Source organism: Pomacea canaliculata, linkage group LG6 (assembly GCF_003073045.1).
Source record: "Pomacea canaliculata isolate SZHN2017 linkage group LG6, ASM307304v1, whole genome shotgun sequence".
Lineage (NCBI taxonomy): Eukaryota > Metazoa > Mollusca > Gastropoda > Architaenioglossa > Ampullariidae > Pomacea > Pomacea canaliculata.
Window position 1 is genome coordinate 21,082,400 of NC_037595.1, and position 27,536 is coordinate 21,109,935.

General features: G+C 38.7%; 1 protein-coding gene across 3 annotated transcripts; it reads left to right on the top strand.

Moving 5' to 3' along the window:
* The first annotated feature begins 1,341 nt into the window (after positions 1–1,341).
* On the top strand, positions 1,342–27,395 carry LOC112566047. 3 transcript variants are annotated; one of them, XM_025241977.1, is made up of 11 exons: positions 1,342–1,441; positions 16,046–16,173; positions 16,631–16,801; positions 17,821–17,995; positions 18,486–18,656; positions 19,183–19,317; positions 19,695–19,859; positions 21,961–22,092; positions 22,335–22,472; positions 23,269–23,414; positions 23,812–27,395. In XM_025241977.1, the coding sequence occupies exons 5-10, from the start codon at positions 18,494–18,496 to the stop codon at positions 23,376–23,378; spliced, it is 843 nt and encodes a 280-aa protein (XP_025097762.1). In that variant the 5' UTR covers positions 1,342–1,441; positions 16,046–16,173; positions 16,631–16,801; positions 17,821–17,995; positions 18,486–18,493; the 3' UTR covers positions 23,379–23,414; positions 23,812–27,395. The 3 variants fall into 3 exon arrangements, with proteins under 3 accessions (XP_025097762.1, XP_025097760.1, XP_025097761.1); XM_025241975.1 differs by lacking the exon at positions 1,342–1,441 and adding an exon at positions 9,549–9,700; XM_025241976.1 differs by lacking the exon at positions 1,342–1,441 and adding an exon at positions 9,730–9,873.
* Positions 27,396–27,536: the final 141 nt, after the last annotated feature.

A 27,536-nucleotide genomic window follows, 5' to 3' on the forward strand; every position in this document is an offset into this window, starting at 1 on the left:
AGCAGATAATTTAGGGTGACAGCGAGTGGGTGGGGATGTTTTATGGGTCAAACGAAAACCGCCAAAGAAAAGGCGTCGCATTATGGGAGGGGGGAGGGAGACCACACTCCCGATGTACTGTCCGGCTGCTTTCTTCGCTCAGGCTTCAACACAGCGCAATTAGCATGGCAAACAATACCAACGGACTGTCCCCGATCTGATCGTCAGAGGTGCTGGAGCCTCCACTTGCCTCAGGGCCCGCTTTTGTGACCTTTCTTTGGTTCTTTGCTCTTTGTGAGGAATTACGTCTCAAATATTGGGGGGCAAAAGGATATTCCTGCCCCCCCTGTATTTTCCTTGGGGGGGCGGCTGCCCCCGCTGCCCCCCTGGTTCCTACGCCACTGATGTTTGATGATAGTATGTACCAACTTTCAAAGTTTGAACTTAAGAAGATGTGCCGATAATAATCACTTATCTAGTTTTATAGAAGAATCATTTGCACGGTGTCCATGTGATGAAAAGTTTTGGTTTTTTTAAAAAAAAGCAGTAAAATGGAAAACATGCTTAACAGGCACATGTTTGTTTATATATGAAGCAAATATTTTGTACAATTGCATCTTCTTAAATTGTTGTTTAAACTGATTAACCATAATGAAAAGACATTGTCGAGGCAAAACAATAAATGTTATAAATAGCAGCACCGTTTCAACGGCATCTAACAGCGAACAGGTTAACGCTGACTCTTTCCTCAAGAACCCAAAGTGTGCTCAATCGCTTCTCCAGTATAGACAGAGAAAGCATCATCATCACCACTTTATCTCCTGTCCAAAAAGAAGGTAGTGAAGATTTTGACTCGTAAAACAACAGAAAAAACCCCAAAAAACAAAAACAAAAAATGTGTCGGTGAAAAACGAATAGCTGAAAGACGAAGATGAAGCAGCGCGCGCTTTGACGACTGCAACAGTGGTGGATGGAGAAATAATTCACTTCATTCTTCCGTGCCAAGCTCCATACCCTGGTCTCAACAAGTAAACGATGGATATGTCCTCAACAAACTCACCAGCATTATGTCTCTTCAGGCCAATCTGCGAAAGAAAGGACTGCGCTGTAGAAACTAATTCACAACAGTGACAATAGCCCTGTATGCTGGACCTGTCATGGACGTGTATAGGTCTGTCTGTCTGTCTGCCGAGACCAACGCTCAGCCTTCGCTGACAGTCTCGGCGAGCCTAAACAATGAATGTGACTAAACCGGAAGCTTTGTACACACCAGCCTCGTTCTAGTAACTGGAACGTTTGCCAGCAGTCCAGTAAGACAAGTTCGTGGTATTGTTGTGTTGCGCGATGAAGTAAGGAGGGGTGATTAGAGACCGACAGGACACAGGCCGAATATTTGACTGTGTTTAGAAAAGTCTGAAGGTATTGAAAAGGTCAACAAGAGAGACATCAGGATTGCACATAGGTAAGTTTGTTTTGCTTGTTTTGTTTGTTTGTTTGTTTGTTTGTTTGTTTGTTTGATTGATTGATTTGTTCTTTGTCAACGCTTCAGCCATTGAGAGCTGTCTCCATGTGTTAATAATTCACAAGTCTAATTATTAGACATATTTCTATATGTTTCTTGACGTATATCTAGAGAACGAAAGGTTGGCGGGGGGTATTCACCCAGATTTTGGGAAATATTACCTGTATTTTAACTGAGCTTTCATATATTAAGTCGATAAAAATTGCATCCTTCCTAGATCTTTAATATGAAGTTATATATATATAACAAAATGATCATTGTCACATATTTGACATGACCTGTGACATGGCGTAAGGAGGATGACCCTTTTATTGTCCACTACTAGCAATAAAATAAAAAAATTACTTAGTCTTATATCTGAGTGCTTATACATTATAAAATCCTGAAATACTGCTAAAATGGCTTCCTAATACCAAATAACCCCTACATGCAACCGCTGTCATCTACATCGCCATCCCCAGTCGTTGTGAGATGGTTGAAAAAGGCACTTTTCTCTCTCCACACCAATGAGTGATTTCAAGCTGTCAGTCTATGGACCTTTTCATTCTCTCAAACAGCGCTTGAATTTTGTTACCTGGAGGCAGACATGCCGCCAAAGCCAGTGTGACAACTACTGCAAACATCACGTGTTGTGTTTTTGCTTTGCCCTGGGCGCGTCTAGTATTGAGCGGGGCAGTTCTTCTTCTCTCTCACACACACTCTCACCCTCTCTCCCTTTCACCTGCTGCAGTCTGCCAGTCAGGTGTACTCAAAAACTCGTCTCCCAAAGTCTCGGCTCAATCACACTTTGTCATGGTCGTGGGAAAACACCTGTGGCAGCAGACATTCCCTGTACGGGCTTGTGCGAAATGAAACAGAAGGAACAATGGAGAAAGTAGAGTGGCAATTTCTGAACATGCTTTTTTGCCCTCCTTTTCTTTCTTTTCATTCCGTTGCCATAAGGCTAAGGGAAATTGTGGGATTCCGCAGTGGTCACGGGCAGGAACAATGTTTTGTGCCTCACAATGGGGCTTTGTGGTTGGGGCATCAACTACTCATTCAGTCGATTTGAGTATTACGTTTCCAACCCTATCTTATTTTTGTGGTTTGGTCAATTTATCTACCTAATAAATAGCCAGCATACTATGTTGTGAAAGTTATTTTACACCATCCATCTTTTCCTGCTTACCCTTGAAAATCCCCCGAGGCTTCAGTATTTGTGCGCTCTCCCTCCTTTGTCGATTGATCTCTCGATCTCTTTCAATCATGTCTTTTACTCAGTCTCTCCGCCTTTCAAAAGCCCCTTTATTGGGCGAGGGCTACACACACACATATATATAATGTTTTGCATCCTCGTAATAAAGAATTATTATTGTCTCGTCCACATCTCTCTTTCCACCCATTTCTGTTTACTTTCCTTCATTCTCTTCAATCTCCATCTCATTCACCTCCTCGAGCACTTCTTCTGTTCAGTCTTTCACTCTCTACCCCTCCCACACACACTCTTCGCATTGTCTAGCCTCTCTCTCTTTTTTCACATTCTAAATCTCTCTTTGTACAGTCTCCAGTTTCTCTTTCACATTCTCTTAGACTCCCTTTTTCACATTTTCTCGTCTCTCTCTTTTTTGTATTCTATAATCTCTTTTTCAATTTCTTTCTTCCTTTTTCTCTCTCCTGACCTTTGTTCGTGCTGTCTGTAAATCCTTCCCCATAATTGATTACCTTGCTACCTGAAACCGCTGACCTGTACACACCACGAACTTGTATTACTGGACTGCTGCCAGACGATTTTTTTTTAAAACGAGGCAGGTGTGTACAAAGCTTCCGGTTTAGTCACATTCATTGTTTAGTCTCGCCGAGACTAACAGCGAAGAACTTCGCAAGAGGCTAAGCGTTAGTCTCGGCAGACAGATAGCAATCCACCTGTACACATCCGTGGTACACACAGGTCTTGGATACGTATTCGTGGATTTACAGCACAGGGCTGAGATGGACTTCGTGACCAATTGTGTCTGCGAAAGTGTACAGATCAGTCGACAACCACTGCATTTTCAAGTCAAATGGTTTTGTGTACGTTACACCAGTTCTAATAACTGGTGGCAGTGTTCATAATTTGCGCTCCCCCTACTCGCGAAGAGCTTGTAACCGTTGCCGGCACCAAAGACCATGGGGACATAACTGTAAGCATCCATGATAGACGTACTCTTTGAGGAACGCAGCACATGGGAGGTTATCGGCAAGACTGGCATATCACAGCCTCAAATTAACTCTGATCCACGCTAGCACGCGGTACCTGCTTAGACTTTACACATGAAAGTGGACATGAAGATTTTCTGGTCCCAGCAAAGCGCCAAGAACATTCAAGCAAAGCGTCCTCACCTTCATCTGCAAAGTAAGTTTGCATTCGTGGAGGAAAGGTACGAAGCACATTCAGTAGCTGGTCGACTGAAGACATCGAGAAACTGCGAAACACACAACTCAAAAAGTTAAAAAAAAAAAACACCAACAAAATAACCTTAGTCCTGTTCTTCTCATCACACTGTGAGATAATAAACACCAAAACCGGAGAGCCTTAAAGGTCTGTGCAAAACTCCAGAAAATAAAATGTATGATCTTCAAATCATCAACTTGTGTGAATATTGTAAAAGGAATGACTAGGTTTGGAGCTAGACTCGGAGAATTATACAAAATGTATTGTTTTAATATATATATAGCAAAAGTACTTGTGTCTTAAGGCAAACACTTGTTCTTGGCTGTAATAAAGGAGAGAGGTAGGATCCCAAGTTCTGTATGGGGGAAAAGATAGTGGACGGGTGATTCTCCTGTTTCCTGAACAGTAGACGCCATCCTTATCTTCACACGTGCAAAGGTCTGCAGGTGCGCAAACACATACATGCTGCTTACTTTTATTAAAATCTTTTTGAAAATCTTGCGAAAACAGTATCTGTGAAGATTTACTAGGAGATGCTGTCATCCCTACTGACTGTTGATATCTTCTTTAAGGTCTAAGGGTGCTAACCTTTTTGTTTCTGATCATTGGGGAAAGCTCAGTACAAGACACTTTTCCCAAATCTGGGATGGTAACCATCGTTTGTTCCTACAAACATCACCGTGCATAGAAAGAGGGAAACAATCAAGATAACTAGATTGTACGAGAATACATTTTTGCTGAGAAGTCCCTACTGGCAAATAGGTGTGTATGAGTACAAACATGACGGCCCCTGTGTGATTGGAAAAGAAAGTTTCGTGACCTTTCGGTCGTAAGGGAGTTAGGTGTTAGGGAGCCCTCACTTATCTCGGGACAAGCTGTGGTGAAGGGGTGCCCATCTCACTTCCCCACGCTACAACTGGGGTAACTACATTGCGTGACTCGGGTATCCAGCTAGTGCGCTCGTGTTCAGGCTCGGATGCCATTTCTCTAACTCTTAGGCGACACACTCCCCTTATTACTTGATTAATTAGGGAACATAAAAGGCTGTGGAAGGAAAGGGTTGGGCTACGCCTGTGATATGACTTAATACGGTGAACCACTTATTAGTCACCGTCCATAAAAGGCCAATAAACATGGACCCTTTGCCTTTCTTGCCTTTTTACATATGACCAGGTCTTTATGAATAGCCCAATATTAACAGACAGCATTATCTGGCTGCAGAATGACTGCTGCTTCTATGCTCATTTGAAAAGCCCTTAAAAACTACACTCTACAGAAAGCTCCCCCCACCAAAAAACAAACAAAAAAAAAACAAAAAAAAAAAAAAAAAACAAAAAAAAACAAAACAAAAAAAAAAAAAACAAAAAAACAAAAAACAAATGGAAAACAAAACCACACACAACAAAGGATGGATATGGAGAGAAAAATTACCTTTCAGCAGTTCATAACACTAAGAAACGCCAGCAGAGGTTGACAGAAGCACTTTATTTTTTTTCCCCTACCTTCCCCACTCCAAGCACCTGCAGGCCCTTGAATGTTGTAGTGCGTGCGAGACGATGTTGTCCGACCTGACAGACGATGACTGGTGCTGACGGTCTCTGAGAGATTTCCTCCCACAGATGCAGGCGCCTTATAAATCATCATTTAACGTCCTCATCGCAGTCACCGACATCATCTAATCATCTACTTTTTTTTTCTTTCTGCCCATCCGTCATTCAAGCACTCGTTCATCCGTTCACTCATCTTTCATTTTTTTCTTTTGTTCCCATGACTAAACTATTACAAAAGAACTCAAATTATGCTTCCTGCGTATGTCATCCCTTTAATACTAGTATGAAAGAAAGATAACATTTTGGGGTTTATGTTATATTAATTATATTTTTATATATAGATAACTATGGAAGACTTTAATTAAAACATTAAAAATACGCAGCCAATGACAGTCTTCAGACTATACAATGTTGGCAAAACTTTAGCATACCACAGTGGGTAAAAAGATAATTACTGCACCCCGTTCTACCCACGCCCACCTCAGACCCAGCGCTGAAATATCAAATAACTATAACCTGTTCAACAGTTTAACTTATATGTTCTGGTCATCACACTTTCTCTGATTTTTATTGAATAAAGATTTATTAGTTCTTTTCCGACCTAACGAAGCTACCAGATCATGTTCAGTGGTGGCCACAGCAACAAATCTCAAAAAAATGTATATTAATTTCCACTTTCACGAAAAGTTGTTCTCCACTGGAAGAGAAACTGGTAGGGTCGGTAAAATTCAAAATGACACTGCACATCTGGTTTAGTATCTAATTATTTTATTGACAACTCAGATTAGAATTTCTTCGGAATTCATGATAGGCTGTCCACTACTGCGTGTGTGCTTGCAAAAGAAATCGCGACAGTCATCCCTGGTATTATGTAAACCTATTAAACTTATCGTTTGAGAAAATATAGCTCATCGCTATTTCAAGAAAGAGAGAGAGAGAACAGTTAGGGGAGAAATTAAAATCGTTCCAAACTTTGATGGCACAGTGGCGTAAACTACGGCTATCCTTTGCCCCCCAATAATAAATCATACGATAATCCCCCCCCCCCCCATCGATTACTTCACTTAGGACAGCTATCTAATATCTATCCAGACGGTATCTGACGGCATTAAATCCATAAAACATTTTATAGTTTAAGAAAGGATTTTAATGATTTGTTTTACTACAGATTAATATGAGTATTAATAACACACCAAACTGGTGACTGAACGGTGCAACACCATCCCATCATAAAGAGGGCTGTATGCATAATTTAATGACTCTACGCTTAGAAGCATGAAATCATCAAAAACTTTATGCTGCTATCATTTACATGAATCATGAGCAATCACGTACGAGAGTAAGGTCGTCTCCTAACTTCTTTTTAGGTTGTGGAAGATGAGGCATTACAGCCTTTTCTTGGAGCTAGTTTTTTTTTTAATGAAGGGGTGTTTAACTTTTTCCCTTTCGTTTGCGTACCAGTTTTCGACCACTGGGTGGACTGAGAGACCTTCCTGTGTACCACGGCATCAGGCCTGGCGCTCAATGGGTTCAAGCCCCACTCAGAAACAGTTATGTATACTGTGTCCTAGCATTATCCGTCGCTTACAAAAAAAAAAGAAGAAGAAGAAACAACAACAACAACAACAACAACAACACCAACCAACCAACCAACCAAAAGAAGAAACCAAAACAACAACAACAACAACAACACACCAACCAACCAAAAGAAGAAACCAAAACAACAACAAACACACAAACCAACCAACCAACCAACCAACCAACCAACCAACCAACCAACCAACCAAACAAAACAACCAACCAAACCAAACAACCAACCAACCAAACAAACAAACAAACAAACCCTAACCATCTCTGCGTCCCCCTCAGTGTTTGCTGTCTAGTTAACTTCCTATTTCTCCTAATGAGGGAACAGGCCTCCTATTACCAGAGCACAATCGTGATGGTGAAAACCACGAACTTGTACACATCCATGGTGAAAACTAATCTCGCATTTCACCGTTTTAGACAGCTCGGTAGCTGGCTTCCTGCTATGCCACTGTAAGACCTTAGGGAGCACAGAGTATTTGCTTCTAGCGCCTTGTGGTCGTTGGCTGGTGGTTGTGATGTTTTACATTCGCCGTGCATTGTAGGTACGGTTGCCCATGATCCTGTGGCGCAACGGAGTCATCTATCCAGGGTTCGAATTTTGCTGTAGGTAGCCTGTTCTTTTCTTGCCGGCTACTTTTCCACGATACCGCTGGATTGGCGTTTAAACCAATTACCCACCATTTCTCTTCTATCCCATGATCAGATACTTATCCGCTTTGTCTAAGGATTTTGATATTAATTGTCTATGAACAAAACACTCAAATGTACCTTGTAAGAAATAATAGTCTGAGGTGATTTGTACGAATCCCTCGCAATATTAAAATAAGAAAAATATGATCAAATTTCAGTACTTACAGTTTTAAAAAGAAAATAACAGTAAAAATATAAGTAGCGGGTACCCACTTTCGAGTAGACGGATACCTCTTAGGCCTGTGACTAGAAAATCCTTCAGTCCAGTCAGAAAATGGGTTCCTGACTAAGCAGGGGAGGTACAAGGCGCCGGAAGGTGAAGGTTGGGCTGCACCTTCAGGCTCTAGACACTGTGAACCACTCGTGAACGTCCTGTAAGTTCATCGGCTACGGAAACTGTCTACATCCTTCACTTTTTCTTCACTTTAGAATCAACATCAGGTCTCTCAGTTTTATATTTTGAATGTACAAATAATGTACAAACCATGTGCATGTTTTGAATCGAGTTAAAAAATATTAATAAGATTCAAGCAGGATCTTTCAGTTTGCTAAGTTTAAACTTTAGGAATGATTTTACTTACACCTCAAGTTGCGTGTTAACGCGTAGGATTTTTCCCACGATTAAAAATATTTAATTTGTTGAGTAAAAATACAGCGATCTTATTTTACCTGTCGTCGCTCTGTCATAATAAGTCAAGATTATTTATTGCTTGTTATGATTCCCTCTCCACCCCCTCGAATGAAAAAAAAAGCTGCCAAAAATTCAAAACTTTTTTATTAGTTATGAGTAATACGTGCGTAGGAGGTATGTTGATTGGAGCAGATGAATGAACTGATAAACTAGTCCACGCCATTAGTTTCGGCAGCAAATGAATTGAGCGTCCACACACACACATATTGGACGACCATTGGAACAGTAGTACTCAGTACAAATAAATTTAGTTTTTTAAATAGTTTATCTGTTTGTCGTCTCTCTCTCTCTCATACGCACACACTATGACACACACACACACACTTTTTTAATTAAAAACAATGTTTGTAAAGGAGATCTGTATGACCATGAGCACCACATGACAGAATCTTGTCTTATTATTATTATGTTATATACAGCCACCCAATGCTATGTAACCAACAGCTTTTGATGTTGATATGGGCCAGACGGCCTCCTAAAAACTGAATAAAATTTATTTATTTATTTATACACACACTGAGACTGAAGAAGCTATAGGGCAAGCAACCCACTCACCACTGTAGTGTGATGTCTCACACTCACACAAAACTTATTAATTGTACCTGAGCCTGAAGCAATTCACTCACCACTGTAGTGTGATATCTCACACTCACACGCAACTTATAAACGATTTCTTTGATACCTGAGCCAGTAGACCCTATAGGGCGAACAAGCCACTCACCACTGTAGTGTGATGTCTCATACACACTCACACAAAACTTATTTATGATTTCTTTGATACCTGAGACTAAATGCGCTAGGGCGAGCAAGCCACTCACCACTGTAGTGTGACGTATCTCTCTTCCACACACACACACACTTATTAATGATTTCTTTGATACCTGAGACTAAAGCAAGTCACTCACCACTGTATTGTGACGTATCTCTCTCTCACCCACACACACTTCTTAATGATTTCTTTGATACCTGAGCCAGTAGACCCTAGGGCCAGCAAGCCACTCACCACTGTAGTGTGATGTCTCACACACACTCCCACAAAACTTCTTAATGATTTCTTTGATACCTGAGCCAGCAGACCCTAGGGCGAGCAAGCCACTCACCGTGGGCGTGACGTCACGGGCTGCGCGCGCTGCTGGATAAAGGCATGCCGTCTCCCCCCTTCTCACACACGACTTTAACACGGCACATTGGAGTGATTCGGTGTTTCTCTGGACGGGGGGAAAAAAGCCGAGGGAAGAGTGACTTTGGGACGTTTTCTCCGAAGGCGAGTGAGTATAAAGACAGAGTGGAAGTGTGATTGCCGTTGGCACTCATTGTCAGGGTCTGCCGACTGGCAACAAGCTCGGTGACCGCGGCATGGGACTTTGAATGAATGGCATGCGTCTAGTTGGTTCAACTGGCCATGTGTCGGCTCTCGCGCTGTTTCTTGGTTTATGTGGAGGTACAAACCCTGTTTGCTCACATAGCTGTAGGTGTGACACTGCCTTTTACAAACTGTTAACTGTCAGACGCTCCTTCCAACTGGGTGCTAAGTAGGCTCCATGCCGGGTGGAGAACTAGCATAGGAATGTTAAATGAGTGGGGATTTTTTTATTATTATTATACTAAAACTGCCAGTGAAAATGATAACTTAGTGTTGGAATTTGTCCCAAAAAAGTTTGATTTTTTTTAAATGTTTAAATGGAAAACAGCATCTAATTTTTTAAAAAGTTTATATGCGTTCGTACACTTGCATACGTGAGAATGTTTTATTTTTGTGTATGTAGCCGTGCATGTTTACATAATAGTTGTAAGTTCGAGACTTATACATCAGAATGTTATATACTTGTCGATAGATAGAAATAAGCAACTATTTCCCACACAGATACCCACAGAAACCTTTTTCTTTACATTCTCACTTCACCTGTTGCTGGAATCAGTTTTAAAAAAAAAGGAATTAAAAATCCCTGGACACCCACATATTTTCCCCAGCTGCATACCTGCTCATGCTTAAAGCAATTGCCTGTTGTCACCCCACTGGGACGCGCAGAGTTGAATGAAAAGATTAGTGCTTAACTCGTGTGACATTTGTCAGCTTTCTTATGTCGCCATCCAAGTGCAGAGAACGAGAACTGCCGGCTTACTGAAGTCGCCCTGTCACATTATAGGATTTACGTTCACTTTAACACAAGCTGTGTGTGTGTGGGATGGGATTAGTGAACAACGATAGTGAAATTGAAACATTTATAGTGCAATCCCAGTTTCATTTATATAGAGGCTTTCATTAAAAAAGGAAAGTTAATCTGCAGAATAAACGCCTTGTCAGATATATCCCTCATTTTCTACTCTCACAAAATTTCTAACAGATGAAAATTGGATTATATATATATTTGCATTTATTTAAACCATTTGTACTGCAGTGAGCCATAATATAAAAAAGGTTGTGATGTCTGTTGTGGCTGACTTCTTAACATTGTCTTGTATACTTTTGTGGGTTTTTTCCTGTCTTCACAACTCTTATATACAATAGTGTCCAGTTTGATATATTTTATGTAAAAAGTTAAGCTTGAGCATCACCTGTTCTGACTTTAAATGCAGCTTTAAGTCTGAGTATTGCTGAAGTAAAATTATGAAGTAGTAAAAATATACAAACACTCATGAAACCAAGTCCAAAGGGGGAAAATTAGAAAACTGTCAAAAGTAAGCAATATTTAAAATAAAGTTTAATTGAGATTTTGAAATATGAATATATATTACCCACAAACATCAGATAGGCTATAAATAACGGAAACCAACTTCAAAAAAGTGTGACTGTTCATGTTGTAATATTTAAATTTCATCCTTTGACAGTAAAGTGAGAGAAAAATTTCCTTTGCATTCCATCTCCATTCTAAGTTATAGGTAGTCATTTTAATAGTTGCAGGAACTGTCAGTGCTCTAGGACAGTCAAAAGCATGTGTGGCCACCATTTGTTGCCACAGATTCAGTGCGTGCTTCTTGGATAGACTGAACAAGTAACACTCAAGTCACTTGAGAAATTGTCAGTCACTCTTGCTGAAAAAAAACTGAAACAGTTCATGTAGATGTCTACTTTTGTCATTAACGATGACTTTGCTCTTGGCAGTGGTAGTCTTAATTTCATAGGCATTTGTATTTTCTGTAAGTTTGTTGGAAAAGTCTTCCATTTGGTGCCTTCTAGCAGATCAATGTCACCTGCAAAGTACAGGTCGCATATGGGCCTCCTGCCAAATGAAATAAAGGTGTGATGGTTGTGGAGGGTTTCTCACAGGATGTTCTTCAAAAGGATGTTGAGCAGTACAGGCAATATGGGTCACCTTTGAGGGATGTCCACTTGTGTGAAAGAAAACTCCCATTTGGTTATCCAGTAGTACTGCACTCTATGAGTTCTTGTACAGCGTTTTTGCATCTCATGCCAGACTTTGTTAATGCCTTCTTAAAGTTGATTTTGTGGACAAGATCCTGCAAGTTCTGTAAATGTTTTTTTTTTCAGGATGCAACAGTAGAAGATTACTTCAACTGTGCTCCTGCCTGGTCTAAAACCAGCCAGTTCTTCTGCAAACAGTTCCTCTGTTTTGGTGTTTATAGCTTCTTAATTACTTTTAAAGTGACTTTACTTGGATGGCTGATTAGCCTTATGGTTCTGTAGTTTTGGCAACTGTTTATTGTTTCCTTTTTAAAGACTAGTCCTTGCATCCATTCCTTGTGCCATTCTTTTTTTTCCCAAATTCTTTGGTACAGAGCAGTAAGGGCTATTGCTGTCTCCTCCCCACCCTGCTTGAGCAGTTTAACTGGGTCGATGCCAAGTGATTAACCATTTTTCAGACTGCACAACAGTCTCTTGACCTCTTTCCACAGGGCTAGTAGGACTGCCCTTTGGTCCTAGTCTGGATTTTCTGGAGGATGCTGATATCTGTCTTCAGGTGAAAGTTGTGTCAGGTTGTTGAAATACTCATTCTGTTGGTTTAGCACATCAGAGGTGGCCATCATCTACAGGGACTGAAGTCTTATGATGACTTGTCTTGCTGAGGGTTTTTCAGTAGCTAGTAAGCCTATTTTCTGTCACCTCATTCCATTCTCTTCTCTATGACCCAGTATTGTCCTCAACCAAGTTCTTAGCTGCTGTCATCCTTTTTTCAATATCATAGTTCACTTTGGCGCTGTCATGTGGAAAGGCTATTTGGCCTTATATGTACCTAATTATTTTCAAGTGAATAAAACTGTGTTGCCTTAGCATTTATACCTCCTTTCCATACATAAACATCAAAGTTTTAATATGCCCTAAAATGACTGTTCTACATTTTTCACGACACTTGCCATGTCTCATTAGCATTGATATGATTGTGCCAGATTAATACATATTTTGAAGCCTAACACTGGTTATAGTTTCTTATCCTGCTTAGTGTGCTCTGTATATTATTTTTGAAAATCTTTTGTAAAAATGAATGACGATTATAAACTTTAATTTTATCATTGAGTTTGAGCTTAGTTTTTATGAATCCTAGTACAGGACATGACTGCTTTTCCATTTTCTCATTTCTGTCCAAAGTGTTTTTTAATTTTTGGTTTGTTTTGTTTTTTGGGGTTTTTTCCTACTGGAACAGACAGCAAAATAAGTGCTTTGAAGACAAGATTAAAGTCTTCTGATGAGATGGCAGATAATTTTCAAAGCCGCAGTCTCTGCATTTCCTGCTGCTTGGAATGTCTGTGCAGATTGCCCCTCAAGAAGTTCAGATCATTTGGGAAATGAGGGAGCAGGTATGGAGTAAGGGTCTGCAGGCTCACATGCCAGCAAGCTCTCAAGAACTGACAAGGTTGATAAGGTGTTCATCACATCAAACAGAGGCTGATAGCTATGTGGCAAATCTTCATATTCAGACAAGCTTGCAGGCAAGAACAGAAGTGTGAAAGGGGTAATCTGAGACAAGCCCTTTACCTGTCAACATGGCCACCCAGAGCTGGCAGATTGGCAAGATTCTCACTGTTTCAGCAGCAGAAACTGTAACAGCATGGCCACCACATGGCTGTACTTGGAAAACTGTATGGAGCCAGACAAGATAAAAGTCTTCATGGAGGTTGCTGGCTTCGAAACAAGATGGTGAAATCTAGCTAGCGTAATTACAGGGCAGACTTCTTCCGATTAAGAACAAAGAACAATGCTGCGGGTAATACTAAGGCTGGTGTAAACAAGTGGGCTTGGAAAGTTTACATCTTTTGTTAACTGCTCTGCATTTTCTTGGGTGTCCTGGTGGAACTGGTTTGAAAAGTTTTGGCAGATTTTCCATGAGAGTGGCAAGAAAAGAAAGATCCAACAATCTGGAAGAAGATAATGATCAATCATTGGAGAAGGTGTTATAGGAAAAAACAGGGTTTATTTTCTTATGTTAAAATATGGGAAAGTGAGATTGAGAAAGAAGCGGCCTGAGAACCCAGAGTAGAAGGCGAAAGGCTGAGGGTGCAGGTTAAAACTAAGGTTTGCACTATTGACACTATCACCCCACCCTAAGTTCTGGTTTACAGGGATTGAAAAGAAAAAGTGTTTAGGCAAGAGGTAAAGATAGAAAGGTATATACATGCTGTGCACACGTGTGTGCATGGGAAAGGGGGAGAAAGAGAAAGCAGGGCAGAAACAAAACAGACAGGACAAATAGAAGTCTATAGTGAAAACCTAGAAAGGCTGAAGGAGACCAGGTTTTGGTCTTTTGGGAAGGGGATCAGAAGTAAAAGCTCTTAGGTAAACAAAAGTCTGATTGTTATCTTCTATCACTCCAGCAGCTCTCATCTAGGTGGGATCTGGAGTCTTGCAGAACTTGATGCCTGAATCCTAGACCTTCCTGTTAGATCAAGGCACAAACTTGAAAGACAGAAAGTAGGGCATTATTTCAGTGAGTTCATGGTTTTAGCGTCATTAGTGGTTACAAGACTTTTGGAAAAGCTGTCGTAGAAAAATTCTAAAAACCGAAGAGTGAAGCTGCATTCAGTTAAAATGAAGTCTTAAAAATAAGCATAACTTAACAAAAAAATTAGCTTTGATCTTGATGGATTGTAAACATATCTATACACTATCCTGATGTTTGTGTTGTTAACCTCTTTCTATGCAAGGTGGTGTTTGTGGGCATATCTCAAGAGCAGAAGGGTATTCACCCCCATTTGAGGAAATAGTTTCTTAACTTGTGGAAAGAAATGTGCACCTTCACAGTCCTTTAATGACTGATAAATTTTAAAAAAAGGAAATGTTTCTTTCTTACCAGTCCTTTCCTGTTTTTTTGAGGCTTTACTATCATTGTCGGTAGAATAATTCATGTTCTGATTTGTGTCTGCTCATCATTGTTTACTAATTGTTAACTTGGCTTGCATGTGTGTAATTTGTCCTGTATCCATGTCTATTTTTCTGGTTTACTATAACTTCTAGATTGAACTGCCATTTCTTTTTTGTACATGTCATTGTGTAATGAAGACTGTACATTAAATGCATTGCTAATTAGTAATAGTCTTCTATATTCCTCCTGTAAGCTTTTTGCCAATTTTGGTTTTTTGTTTTGAAAAGCATTTTTGTCCTTTCCATCCCCAGAACTGTTATACTAGCAGTTTAGTGAGGAGAAAAGATGTGTGAGGTTAAGGGATGTGGACCAGAATGCTTAGTTTTAGGATATTTGGAATTCCAATGCCTGGGCTCAACTGTGGGGATGGCCCACATTTTGACATTTTGAATTTTTTTTTTTAAGCAGTGTGAAGGCCACACAGTGCAGACCTTAATGCAAACCATCAGGCTGGTAGAGGAGTGTAGGGAAGAATAGAGGGGGGATAATTTGTTAGAAAGAGAAATGTGGGCATGAAGATGTAACATTTTTCAAGTTTTACTGATAAAATGGTTATTTTGCTGGCTTGTATAGTGCTCACTTGTTGAGCGGCCTTAACAATGGCTCTGTCAGACAGGCAGAAGAAAGAGAGTGATGTTGAAGTTGACACCTTAGTGCCCATCTTGGGAAAGCTGACAAATGTGAAAGAGGGTGTCATTTGGCATGTTTGTGCCCTATTGGAAGTTTAGCAAGCAAGCATGCACATGTGTATGAAAGAGGGAAACAAAGATAAGGCTGGATGGGGAAATTATATGTTAGTGTTAGATAAGTTTTTGCCAAATGCCAGAATTTTGTTCTTTTTTTTTCAGAAACATTTGCCGTATATAATATTGGAAAATAAAATGTTAGGCATGGGGTTAGCATTTTTCTCAACCAAACTAATAATTTTAGGAATGTTAGCAATAGATTATACAGGTCTGCCATGTGTCCTGTGTTCTGCATGTTTATTACATTGCTGGGAGAAATATGTTCTTCCTTCCCCAACAGGGAGTGCTTAGTGCTTGCTTCATGTGCTATGCCCATGGACTGGAAATATACAGGTGCCTCTGAGTTTACTTGACCTATTGCCCATATTGTAGATTTTTTACAAAATTTAGTTTAAACAATTTTATTTGCTGTCTTTTTCATGTACATTCATTTTCTGATGGCAATAAGATATGCTCCACCCTTCTATCAACACAGCATTGCAGCATTTCACCCTTGCCCTTTACCCCAGCTATTGCAGAATTAACAGTGATAAGTTCTTTCTATGCACAGTATTATGAGGCTAGACGTACCATTCGTGCTGCTGCTGGCACTGATGATGACAATGGGGATGGTGCTAGGCAGTCGCCGACACCGCCGGCAGCGTAACAAATCCAACCAAGCACAACCTCGACGTAACAGTAAGTTTCTAAAAAAGGACAAGTGTACAAAACCAAGTCTCATAAAAGATCCTCATCCAAAGCTGGATGTATTCCATGATAGTAGATTGCTGTCACAGCAGCCTTCATGGTGTTTTTGAGAACTGTTCTTCCAATGATAGCAAATGCCATCTTACTCATTAACTCACTAAAGCCACCAAGCATAATTTTCAACCTCAGATGCATATGTAACTGCATATAAATCATACTATGCATGCCACTTCCAACAAGCAGCACTACTGAAAATGGAGTTTATGAGTGACTGTGTTAAGAAAAGCCAAATTAAAACTAAGTTTTCAAATGCCACTGGAAAATCTACGAGAGCATAGGCTTACATGTAGAAAACACATTTTATGTTTCTATTTCTTGGTCGTCTTCAATTTTATGACCCTTGCCAATGCTGAATGTGTGCCTGAGATGCTTGAATGTTTCTGTCCAGAATGTAAATACTTTCGTAAAGGCATTATATCAGACTGTGATCCTGCCACCAACATGAGGAGTGTGACATTTCAGCTTAAAAAGGGGGAGAACTGTCCTCCAACTCAGGTTTATCACCAGTCTTGCACGACTGACGATGGTGTGAACAATGGCATGGGCAGCCAGTCGGCTGGTGAGATACTGTTTTCTTAAGAGTTCATGTGTTAGAGAGAAGGTGTGTTCATGCTGTTGTCTCCTTGACTGTCATTCCTTTGAAATAACTTGGTAAGCATGATGTGCTCAAATTTTACTGCTTAGTTTGACATAATATAGCAGTTTGTCTAATCAGTTCCAGTCTTGTTAGAACTTTATGTTATTTAAATTTGTGTGATCTTAGTTCAGGAAATGTTCAAATATTTACCATAACTAGAAGATTTTTAGTTAATGTCTTGCAATGAGAAACTGACATTGTATGAGTGAGTGTTGTGGTTACTCTTTGTTATCCTCTGCCTTAGCTGAACTAACAAAAGTTTATTTTTTAAAAATGTCATATTTTTGAGCTTCCAGTCATCATAAACATAATTTAAAAAAATCAATACATTCAAGACATTACAGATTCAATCAATACAGTAATATCTCAGATAACAATTTTAAGTTTGCAAACTCTTTCTCAGTTTCCCCATTTGTCAATACAAATATCTTGACTGGGACATTATCAAGGATGGCTTAACTGAGGTCCTGGCAATTGAACCTGAAAACACGTTATATCTTCATATTCACAGCATTGCTTTGGAAATGAATTTTTCTGTTTTTGAGATGTTAAATGTATGATGGCAGTAAAAGGTATCGATGATACCACAGTGTAGCTTTGCAGCAGTTACTAGTGGTAGACAATCATTACTGAGAGAGAAGTACATCCCTCACTGATAGAACAATGAACTCAGTCTGGGGTGGAATAATTATGTCGGTTGACATTTAGGTTCAGCAGAAATGTACCCTACCCTCAATGCATCATTGATGGAAGGGTTTTCCTGTTTCACACTGAAAATTCAAGAGGTATCTTTTGATAAGAGCATTAACCTGTTGGTAGGAATCCAAGGTAGAGAGGGTTGAAGGTGGGAAGACACATTTGTATGCATATATATATATGTGTGTGCACAAGGATATACTTCTACATATATATAAATTGATGTACTTTTGTTTTGATATCAGACTGCAGGTATTCACGCAGTAGCCCATGGTCTGAGTGTGGACCTAACATTCTAACAAAGACAAAAGTCATGACCCTAAAGCCTGGTCAACCTGCCACATGTCCTCCTACACGGACCAAAACAGCTCCCTGCAGATCTGGAAAGAGAAACAAGCCTGACCAATCAAAGAAAAAAGGCAGGCTTAAACTTTAAGTCATTGACCTTAAATGATTTTTCTTAGTCATTGATATTGAGGCTTTCTTGTGTACAGGTAGGGAGTGATGATTATCCTATTGTACTGATGTCTGATGTACTGTATGCAACATCATGAACTATGCTTGTTCTTTAAGTGTGAAGTCTGTGGTTACAGAATAATTTTAGTAACAAATAACTGCAGGTTTGCACAGAATTGGAAATGTTTTGTATAATAGGCACATTGATCTGTATTTGGGACTGCAATGTAGGTCAGATGCTGACACATCCTAAGCTTAACTTTACTTAATATATTTGGATTAATTAGTGTAATATTACTCCATTGTGATTTACATTTCAAATGTACATAGAAAGTACATAAAAATCAACATTTTTGTGTGGCAGCAAGTTGCACCGAAGATGACAGAAGTACCGTTAATAGTCCTTTTTGGACATGTTAGTACTGTCCAGATTTGGAAAATGCAATATTTGTTCCTGCAAGTATGTTCGCAACAGTCCAGTGGTCTGAGTGTGCCCCTGGTGACACTGTGAAAACAAAGGTCATGAACCTGGAGCCAGGCCAGCCTACAAGTTGTCCTGCTACACGCACAAAAACTGCATCCTGCAAAGCTCGAAGGAGAAACAAGGCTGTTAGACCAAAAAAAAGTAATAATACATTGTTCTAATAAAAGGAGGTATTTTTAAGAATAGATGGTTGGGGCAGGGTGATAGTAAGACTTGCATGATTCCTTATACATTTTTGTAGTTAATGTTGTGTTAATATGCCAGTCAACTTTCAGTATTACTTATGTTTGACTTGGGTTTGCCTTTAAAAAATGGGTTGAAGATAAGCATCTGGGTGTGAGGGAGCTACATGGACAAAAGAAGGAAGAGCTCAACATTTTAACTTGTTCAAGCCTGTACTTACTAGCTAGTCAAGACCTCTCTTTCCTGCATGTCCCAAAACTTGTTTATTATTGTTGCTAAAGGCTCAGAGGTCTCCTCTTGTGTCCATTGTGGGCACACAGATTGTGGTATGCAGGACAGAGGTTACTGGCTTGACAGGAATTCTAAACTTGGCAAGATAAAATAGGGGCCTAGACATAACAAGCTAAGAATATTAAGTGTTGAAAATAATGTGTTAAGGAAGGAAAAGCTGGCACAGTAGAAGATAATTTTATTCTGTCTCAAGCGTGCAAATACTTCAAGGGGAGCTGGTCTGACTGTGATGCCAGTACCAACACCCGCACAAGGGAGTTAACACTGAAGAAAGGTGATGCATCTGTGTGCCTCCCCAAGAAGACCATCACAAAGAAGTGCAAGAAACGTGAGTGTTGTTGACTGTTGATGGCTTTTGAGGCTTTGCTGCAAGTTATCCACTGCAGGGCTAAGGTGTCAAGCTTGCATGCCTGGTTTTTCTTTGGCTGAAGTGCAGAATATTAGAAATAGTGACTATAAGGCTACTAATATGAAAACTGGCTTTTAAGGATTGAACACATTTAGGTACATGTCAAGCATTTGAAAAATTGTTTCAGCTTAATCAGTAAGTTATGTTTATTGCAAGGACTCAGGGATTGAACAATACTTCTTGAACAAGAAGAGATAGCTCATCTAGTCATACTGACAATAATTATCTGTGGTATATCTTTGGGAAGTTCCATTCACCTGTGGGGAAATTCATAAGGGTTTGATCTTTGGGAACAGCTTGCAAGTATGACAAAGGACCATGGTCAGAATGCAGCGAGTCCAGCAGTCAGCGAGAGCGACAGCTGACCCTAAAGAAGGGTGATCCAAATGTATGCAATGCTACCCTGACGCTGGTGAAACCTTGCCGCCAGCATGTGGCTTTCACAGCTGCACGAACCAGTGGTGGGTGTTGATCAGGTTTCTAAATCTTCATGCAAAAGAGCACTCTTTACTTCACTTAAGACATTTTTTAAAATATCAAGTGCTATGTGCAGTGGTGTTTTCAGTGTCAGCTATTCCCGTAACTTCAGGTCTCAGAAAATTCAGACAGAATATGTCATGGTATGATCATGAGCAGATACAGCATTGTGCATTGTGAAAACAGCCATTGCTGATGAAGTCCTTATTGTATGACAAGCAATGATCGAGAATCTGCCAAGTATTATAGCTGATGTTGATATTAGTATATATTCCTGCCTTTCCTTTTTCAAGTTATAGTAGTGATGGTAATGATTCTACTGTCATCTTGAAAGATGATGGTGGGTAGCAACTTTGGGGGAAAAGCATAGGCAGCATAAACAGCGCATCTGCTATTTATTCATTATTTATGATTATTTTTATATATTCTGTCCTTTTTGGACATCTTTTCATGTTTTCTGGGACACATTCTACAGTTTACGATGTGCACTGTTTGAACATGCTGTCTATTTTGGCCATTTCATTTTTTGAGCATGGTATCTGCACTCATATTTGTGGGCAAGGTTTCTGCACTCACGTTTGCTTAGGGCTTGCTGGCAGAATTTCATTCTTGCTTGCTTCAGGCTTACTTTTAGCATCATAGTTTGAGATGGTAGCATAATTTTGAGAGACAAAAATTTGCTAGCTGGCTTAAACAATCATATTTTATCAGTGAGATGGGATTTTTTCCAATGACTATTTTGGACATAGTTTTCAATAAACAGTCTAAAATTCTCTTACATAGTTCATTTACTTGGCTATAGTCATTTTATTAGCACATTTCTTTCGTGAACATGAACTATGTTTACAAGTTACATACACAGGTAAAATTATAATATAAATACCAGTATTATTAAATATATAGGCATACAGGTCTACAGACCTATATACTTAAAATGTATCATTGTAGATTTACTTATCATAACTTTTAGCAGAAGCAGATACCCAAGAGGTTAGATCACTGGTATCAGAGGTCAGGAGCAAGCACACTATAGTTGGTTAATATGAGTGTGGGTCCTGATTTCTTGAGGATTGGGGAAGGAAAGACAGGAAGGGACAGGGGATTGGCACTGTCCTGGCCCAAGCAAAGGTGTGGTCACTAACATATCACTTCCTATAAATCAAAAGATTATGTTACTACTATGTAACTTTTTGACTCATTTTTACTAGTAGCAATTTTGTGATTATTGTGTTACCAGAGATGGCAGCTTTTACTTCTTGGGGTTTAAGCATAGGGTGTTAGCATGCTACACTTGACCAAAACTAGCTACATTTGTAGGCAGCCTTTGATAAATTATTAATCATGAAATTCAACAGTGAGCCTGCTGTAATGACTCACACTTTTTGACTTTGAACACTGGACATAACAATACCATTCATGTGATCAGGTGACAGGGCTTTCTGTCATCACCTGGGTATCTCCTTCATGTGATGACTAAGTTATTTTAACAGATGAGGAGAAGGAATCTAGAAAAGGACTTTGCTTGGATAGGAAATAGCTCTTTCAACAGACACTAGATGTGTTATTTTTATGATCAGGAGATGGGCTTTCAAGCAGCCAGCAACACCGGTTTTAAAAATCTGGTTGACAGGAAAGGCTGACAGAAAAGGCAAGCAAGCTTAGATTTTTTTTTTCAGAATGGTCACACGACCAGTTTGTCACCAGAATCCAATTGTCCTTAAATGGGGCCAATTGGAAACAACAGCTGGTTGTGAGACACAGCTGAAAGAATGAATTATGAATATTTTTTCCTATAAAATTACTTAATAATTGTATAAGTTTCTTTGGGCATAGCATATTAAAAAACGGTAATATCTCAAGTTAAGCTGGGGAAAATTAGATAAAAGCTGTGCTTCAAAAATGAAACCTAGAAAGGTGCATTCAAATAGTTTCGGTGGCAAGTGAATATTTTTTTAGGAGGAGGCGGAAATGCTCAAATTTAGACAGATTTGATGAAACAGTTTTGCAGTCAGAGGTGTTCAAACAGTTTATGCAGAGTACCATATCATGTACAAAATGCATGTCAGTTATTCTTTTTGGATACAGAGTGCCGATACAAACCTTCAGATTGGGGAGAATGTGACAACCGTACCCACACCATGGTACGCATCCTAACGCTGAAAATGGGGGATCCAGACTTGTGTCAGCTAACTAAGCAGCTCGTCCGAAGATGTAAACGTGGGTAATATAGGAACTCTTTTTTCTGACAAATTGTCTATTGCTTATTATTGTCCAATGAAAATACATTGGTAGAAGGAATGGAAAACTGGTTGCATCAATGAATCTATCTCCATTTAGCTTTAAAAAGCCTGAAAGATGGACAAAACAAGTTATTTAAAAATAATAATGGCATCATATTTATTGTGCAACATTTGTTTCTCAGATGACTGAGTTTTCTTTCATCTTTTTATGGAATGCAGCATGCCACTTTACCAGAGGTGAATGGAGTCCGTGCAATGCATCATTTATAAAGACACGTACAGATATTCTTGTGAGAGGAAACACTGCTACTTGTGAAAGATCACGCACCATCACCAAATCATGTGGCAAGAAAGATGGTGTGTATTATTAGCCATGTAATAGAATGAAAAACATACACAACTTAGAGAAATAAAAATATTTTATGGCAGTTTTTATTTTTATCTTGTCTTGGATTATTAAACCCAAACTTTTGGCTTATGGTGGGAAACAGTGGCTTAACCTGAGAGAGGAAGGTAAGGAGCACAGTGCTGACAACCCTAGTGATCATTCTTCGCTAACTTGCTTCTGTCTGGCCTGACACATTTCACACTTGCCAGATGATGAAAGTTCAGTCTCTAAGGGAGGCTCTTAAAAATGTGTGTACGTTAAAAGCCCCACCCTATGTCACCATGGCATACCAAGACCTCTTGTTTAAGCTGAAATTCATGTAAAATAGTAAGTTCCATGTATACCTAAATATTTCTCATATGCATATACCTATAGCACATAAATAAGGAAAAAAAATGATTGAAATATAGATCAAAGAAACAGATTTGGACATTACTTGTTACAAGTAACAGTGCCAGAACCAGACAGGAATAATTCACGCTAATGCTTCCCTGAGTGGTAAGCAACATAATGGAATGAAATGCAAAAGGGCTAAACATCACTTTGGAACTGGCATGGATTTAGTGCACAAATTGTTATTTTTGCAAATTTTTCAGTTTTAATGACTTTTGACAGTTGCATGCTGGTGAATTAAGGTATTGTTCGCAATATAGTTTCTTGTCTTAAAATGATGCATTTCAGATTTTGAGTTATCATTAAGTCTGAAGTTTATTAGAATGCCTATTTGAACATGCTTTGAAATATTTGGATGTTTCTGATGGGTAGAATGCAAATACAGTACGGGTCCATGGAGTGACTGTGACCCTGAGACAAAGAGAGGATGCGGGTCAAAACCCTTACGTCTGGAAATGCTACAAAATGTGAAAAAGAGATAGAGGTCAGACGGCGCTGCCACAAACCTAATGGAGAAGGTAAACATAAAAACTTACAATCACTGAAGTCAAGCATGTCACAATCATGATGAACATATGTCACTGTCAAAAGTCTAACACTGAAGTGCAGAGTTTTTTATATTTTATTTTTCAGATGTGGTTTTCTTGAAAACCCATTTTTTAAAAATTGGATTTATATTCCTAAATAATGCAATGAACCAATAAATGTAATGGCCGAGAGAGAGAAAAAGAGGAAAAAATGTCATGAAATTACTCGCATAATTTTTTTTAAACGTGAAGATTTTTAATATGATGAAGATATGAAGAAAACTTTTGGTGCATTTTCACACACACACACACACACACACTTCTTTCTTTTGAATGCAACATAAAGGTTGTCCAGTTTGTGGAACAGTAGTTTAATGATGTGTTTCAGAAAGCTGCTTCCTAGGTCCTTGGGGGGACTATGGTCCGTGTCAGCAAGGTGTCATGATGAAGCATCGCCAGGTCATTGGAGGAGGAGTAGAATGTGAAAGGAAGGCTGTAAAATTCAAGCCTTGCTCATAGGTTCTATACATGACACGGAGAGTACCACATTGCTTAACGACAATCTAGTGCATGTGAAACAAGTATTTACAAGAAGTATGTGGCTGGAGAAAGTGAAAGCAAAAGATAAATGTACTTGCTGACTGCTGAGCTTGTTACCCCCTTTTCTCTCTCAATTTCATTTACTTTATAAAATTGTTGGTGGGTTAAAAAAAATTTTGAGATTAAAAGAGAGGAAGGTCTCTTTCAGATAGCCACACAGGCATGACAGTTAATCTCAAGTATACATGAATTATAAGCTGGCAGTCAAGAATGTATGACGGAACTTATCTAGTATGACTAGTCAACAGCCATTTTAGAAAGGTAACGTTAAACATGACAGCCAAAACCGACTGCTTAAAACAGAAATGACTGTTGTTTAGGGTGATGCATGGGAGGCTGTGATTGAACGAAAATTGTTTTTAAACAAAAAGATTTGTTTACTAGCCTTTTTTGTTGTTATAATAGTGTGAAACATGACCTGTTTCTTTCAAAAGAACATATTTTTATGGTATCTTTACATTTGTAAAATTATTTTCCATGTTCATCCCAACAAAAGTAAAAGTTTTTTTAATCCTTATGTATTTTTTTAATTCAAGGATTTAGGAAAAGAATAAACAGTGCTCGAGAAGGTGAAGGATGTAAAAATTGGAAGTGAAAAGAGCTATAAGATACATCAGTTTGACACTTTATCGTAGAATCAATTCACTGACAACTCTTGTCATCTTACATTAACTGAATTTTTCTATAGTCATTTCGAACCTACAAGATTTTTTTTGTGATCATAAGAATCCAGACTAAATGATTGTTGTTTTTTGTGGAAGAAAATGTGAAAGGTATACTTAAACACTCCCTTGGGTGTATAGTTATCCGATAACTGAAAAAAAGAAAAAAAAACTTTCATCAAATTTGTTAACCAAGGAAATGGGAAACAGAACAAACTCATGCTAATAAAAACTATTCAGACACCATGTTGTGTGAACTCAAGAAAATCCATCTAATTTTCTTGGAGTTTTTGTTTTTTAGTTGCTTTTTTTTTCGTTGTTGTCTCAAGACAGTTGTGGTTTTGTATCATGTTGTATCACGTATTGACATTGCTGATCGTCACCTCTGATGGCTTTTCTCTCAGTAAGCTACTTTCAGGATATCAATAGTAATCTCACTGAAACATAGTTGATCACATGGCTTAGGACAGTATCATAATGAGTGCTTAATGTAAAGTTCATAAGAGGTCAATTTTAGATTGTAAAGTAGTAGTTGTAAGGCACTCTAAGAATGAATTTAGTGCTCAGAAATGTTCCAGTGTGGTAGCTGTATAGAACATTTCAACACACCTTGTGTATGTGTGGTTCCTTTTTTTTTAACGGGATTCTGTTAGGACTACTTAAAGCTATATTTTAAACAGATGAATTTTTTCTCTGAAGCATTACCTTTGTGAAATGTGAAGAAATGTGCTGGTGTTCATGGATTTGATTTCAGGTAGATTGTTGTAAATATGTTTGTGTGGAGTGTGGATTGAAGTTGTATATTTTTGTTTAGCACTTTCAACGAAATATAGAGTATTTGTAAATAAATTTTAACTGAAGACAGCATATAGAGCAAATTATCAGTTTGACAATTGTACGTGACCTTATTAGAATTTTCTAATGTTTTCTTATCAAGGTAATCAAACCCAATTATTTATGAGCCTCACATGTAACCAAATTGACAGCGCCATTCTAGTAAAATCTAACAAATAAGTATTTAATTCACTTACAAAATGGAAAATACACTCAGTTGCTAGATTCTACTCATAATGTAGTCATTTTTCAATATGCATACCAAAGTAGCTACAAAATCAAGGGCTAGAGTTATGAACCAAGGGTTTATCTCTGCTCACTACCCTGCAAGATGACTTCCATATGATCAGCTGATCTTTTCTTCACCAATTTGTAATTACAGAACCCAGCAATGGTTTTAGTCCAAAGCTGACTCTGAGGCCGTCTTACCTCTGCTTCATGACCAAGTCAATGCTTGCTCCCTGTTAATTCATCATTTAGGTCTCATTTGCAATCAGAAGTGGCTGCTATTATTTTTTTCATTCAGTTTGCTTATTAGTCTCTTGTCCACTAGTTGGGATCATTCATTAGTTGTGCATTTACAGGATATAGTTTGTCATATCCATTTGTGCTGTTGGAGATAACTTTGGAGCCCCATTTTAAGCTCTGCAAGCATCTTAGTGATGTCTATCTTGAATTTTAAGCACATAACAATGGATTGGATAGCTTATAGCTTATTTTGATTTAATGAATTGATTTTACTGTGCAGTATGATGATCTAAACTGTCCGAATACTTGGCATATACTAAATCGAGGTCATAGAAGATGTACTTAACTCTGTGATACACTTTTGTAGTTTTAGTAATACAGATCTCTCAGAAAATCATGCTCTGTGTATTTCTAATCAGCGGTCAAAACTTAATGATTATTCAAAGTCCTCTGTTACATGAATGCCTGTATTCTTCATGTTTGCCAGCACAGTGGTATTCAGTACAATTGCAGTCTTTCTCACTGCAAACTAAGCTTAGTTACTGCAAGAGAGTATGACAGCCCTGTCTGTTCACAGCTGCTTAGCCCCCACCCTTCACCAACTTCATCTGTCTATAGCTGTGTGTATATCATGTGATGATAATCTCCTTAGCATCACAGGGGGCCATGGTGTTGTGATATCCAAGTGATCTGCATACAACACACACGCAGCAGTGTAAGTCATGTCCACTACAGTGAGCTTTACACGTGTTGCTTTTTGTATAAAAACTGCTTTAGTTAGCACAGCATTTTTTAACCATAGCTGCCTTTACAGTAGATGACAGTTCTTTGGAGCAGATTTTCTAATGTCTTATGTCGTCATTCTCTTTACAGTTCAGTTTCTTGTTCATTTTCTCTGTACACATGATTATTTGACTAACTGTAAAGAGTTAATTTGTTTTACAGTGCATAAAGAACTAAGTTCTCAATGTGTTGTCAAACAACATGTAAAAGATCATTCACAAAAATATTACAGACTACATTTGATTTATCCATGCATCTCTGGGTGCTATTGCATTAGTTTATTCCTTGTTGCTCCTTTAAGGAGCATAGGGCTGCAACACTATTACATTACCAATACATAAATAACATGAAGAGTTAAAAGCTTTGTAAATACATAGCATTCTTAACCAACAGATTGCTACTCTTCAAAAGAATCTGTATTTTAATGTATAAACATCTCTACATGTTAGACATGCAAAATCTTTTATCAATCACAATCTTTATCATGCAGTCTAGGAAAATTTGGTCACTGATGCAACCTCCTGTTACTGTAGTGTTCTGAAATGCAGTAGACAATGTGAGCTGGTATGGTTCCTTTTATTATGCTGTACACCATATTTGTGCAATAAAACATGATCTTTTGCAACTTGTGGAGGTTGAGGTTATAAAAAATGCATGTAGAGATCCTCATCAGTCCTATAACATTGGCTTTGGAGGTACTGTGACAACCTTGCCACCATCTCTAACTTCTCTACCATTCTGCTGGACCACTGTGTTACTCTATTAT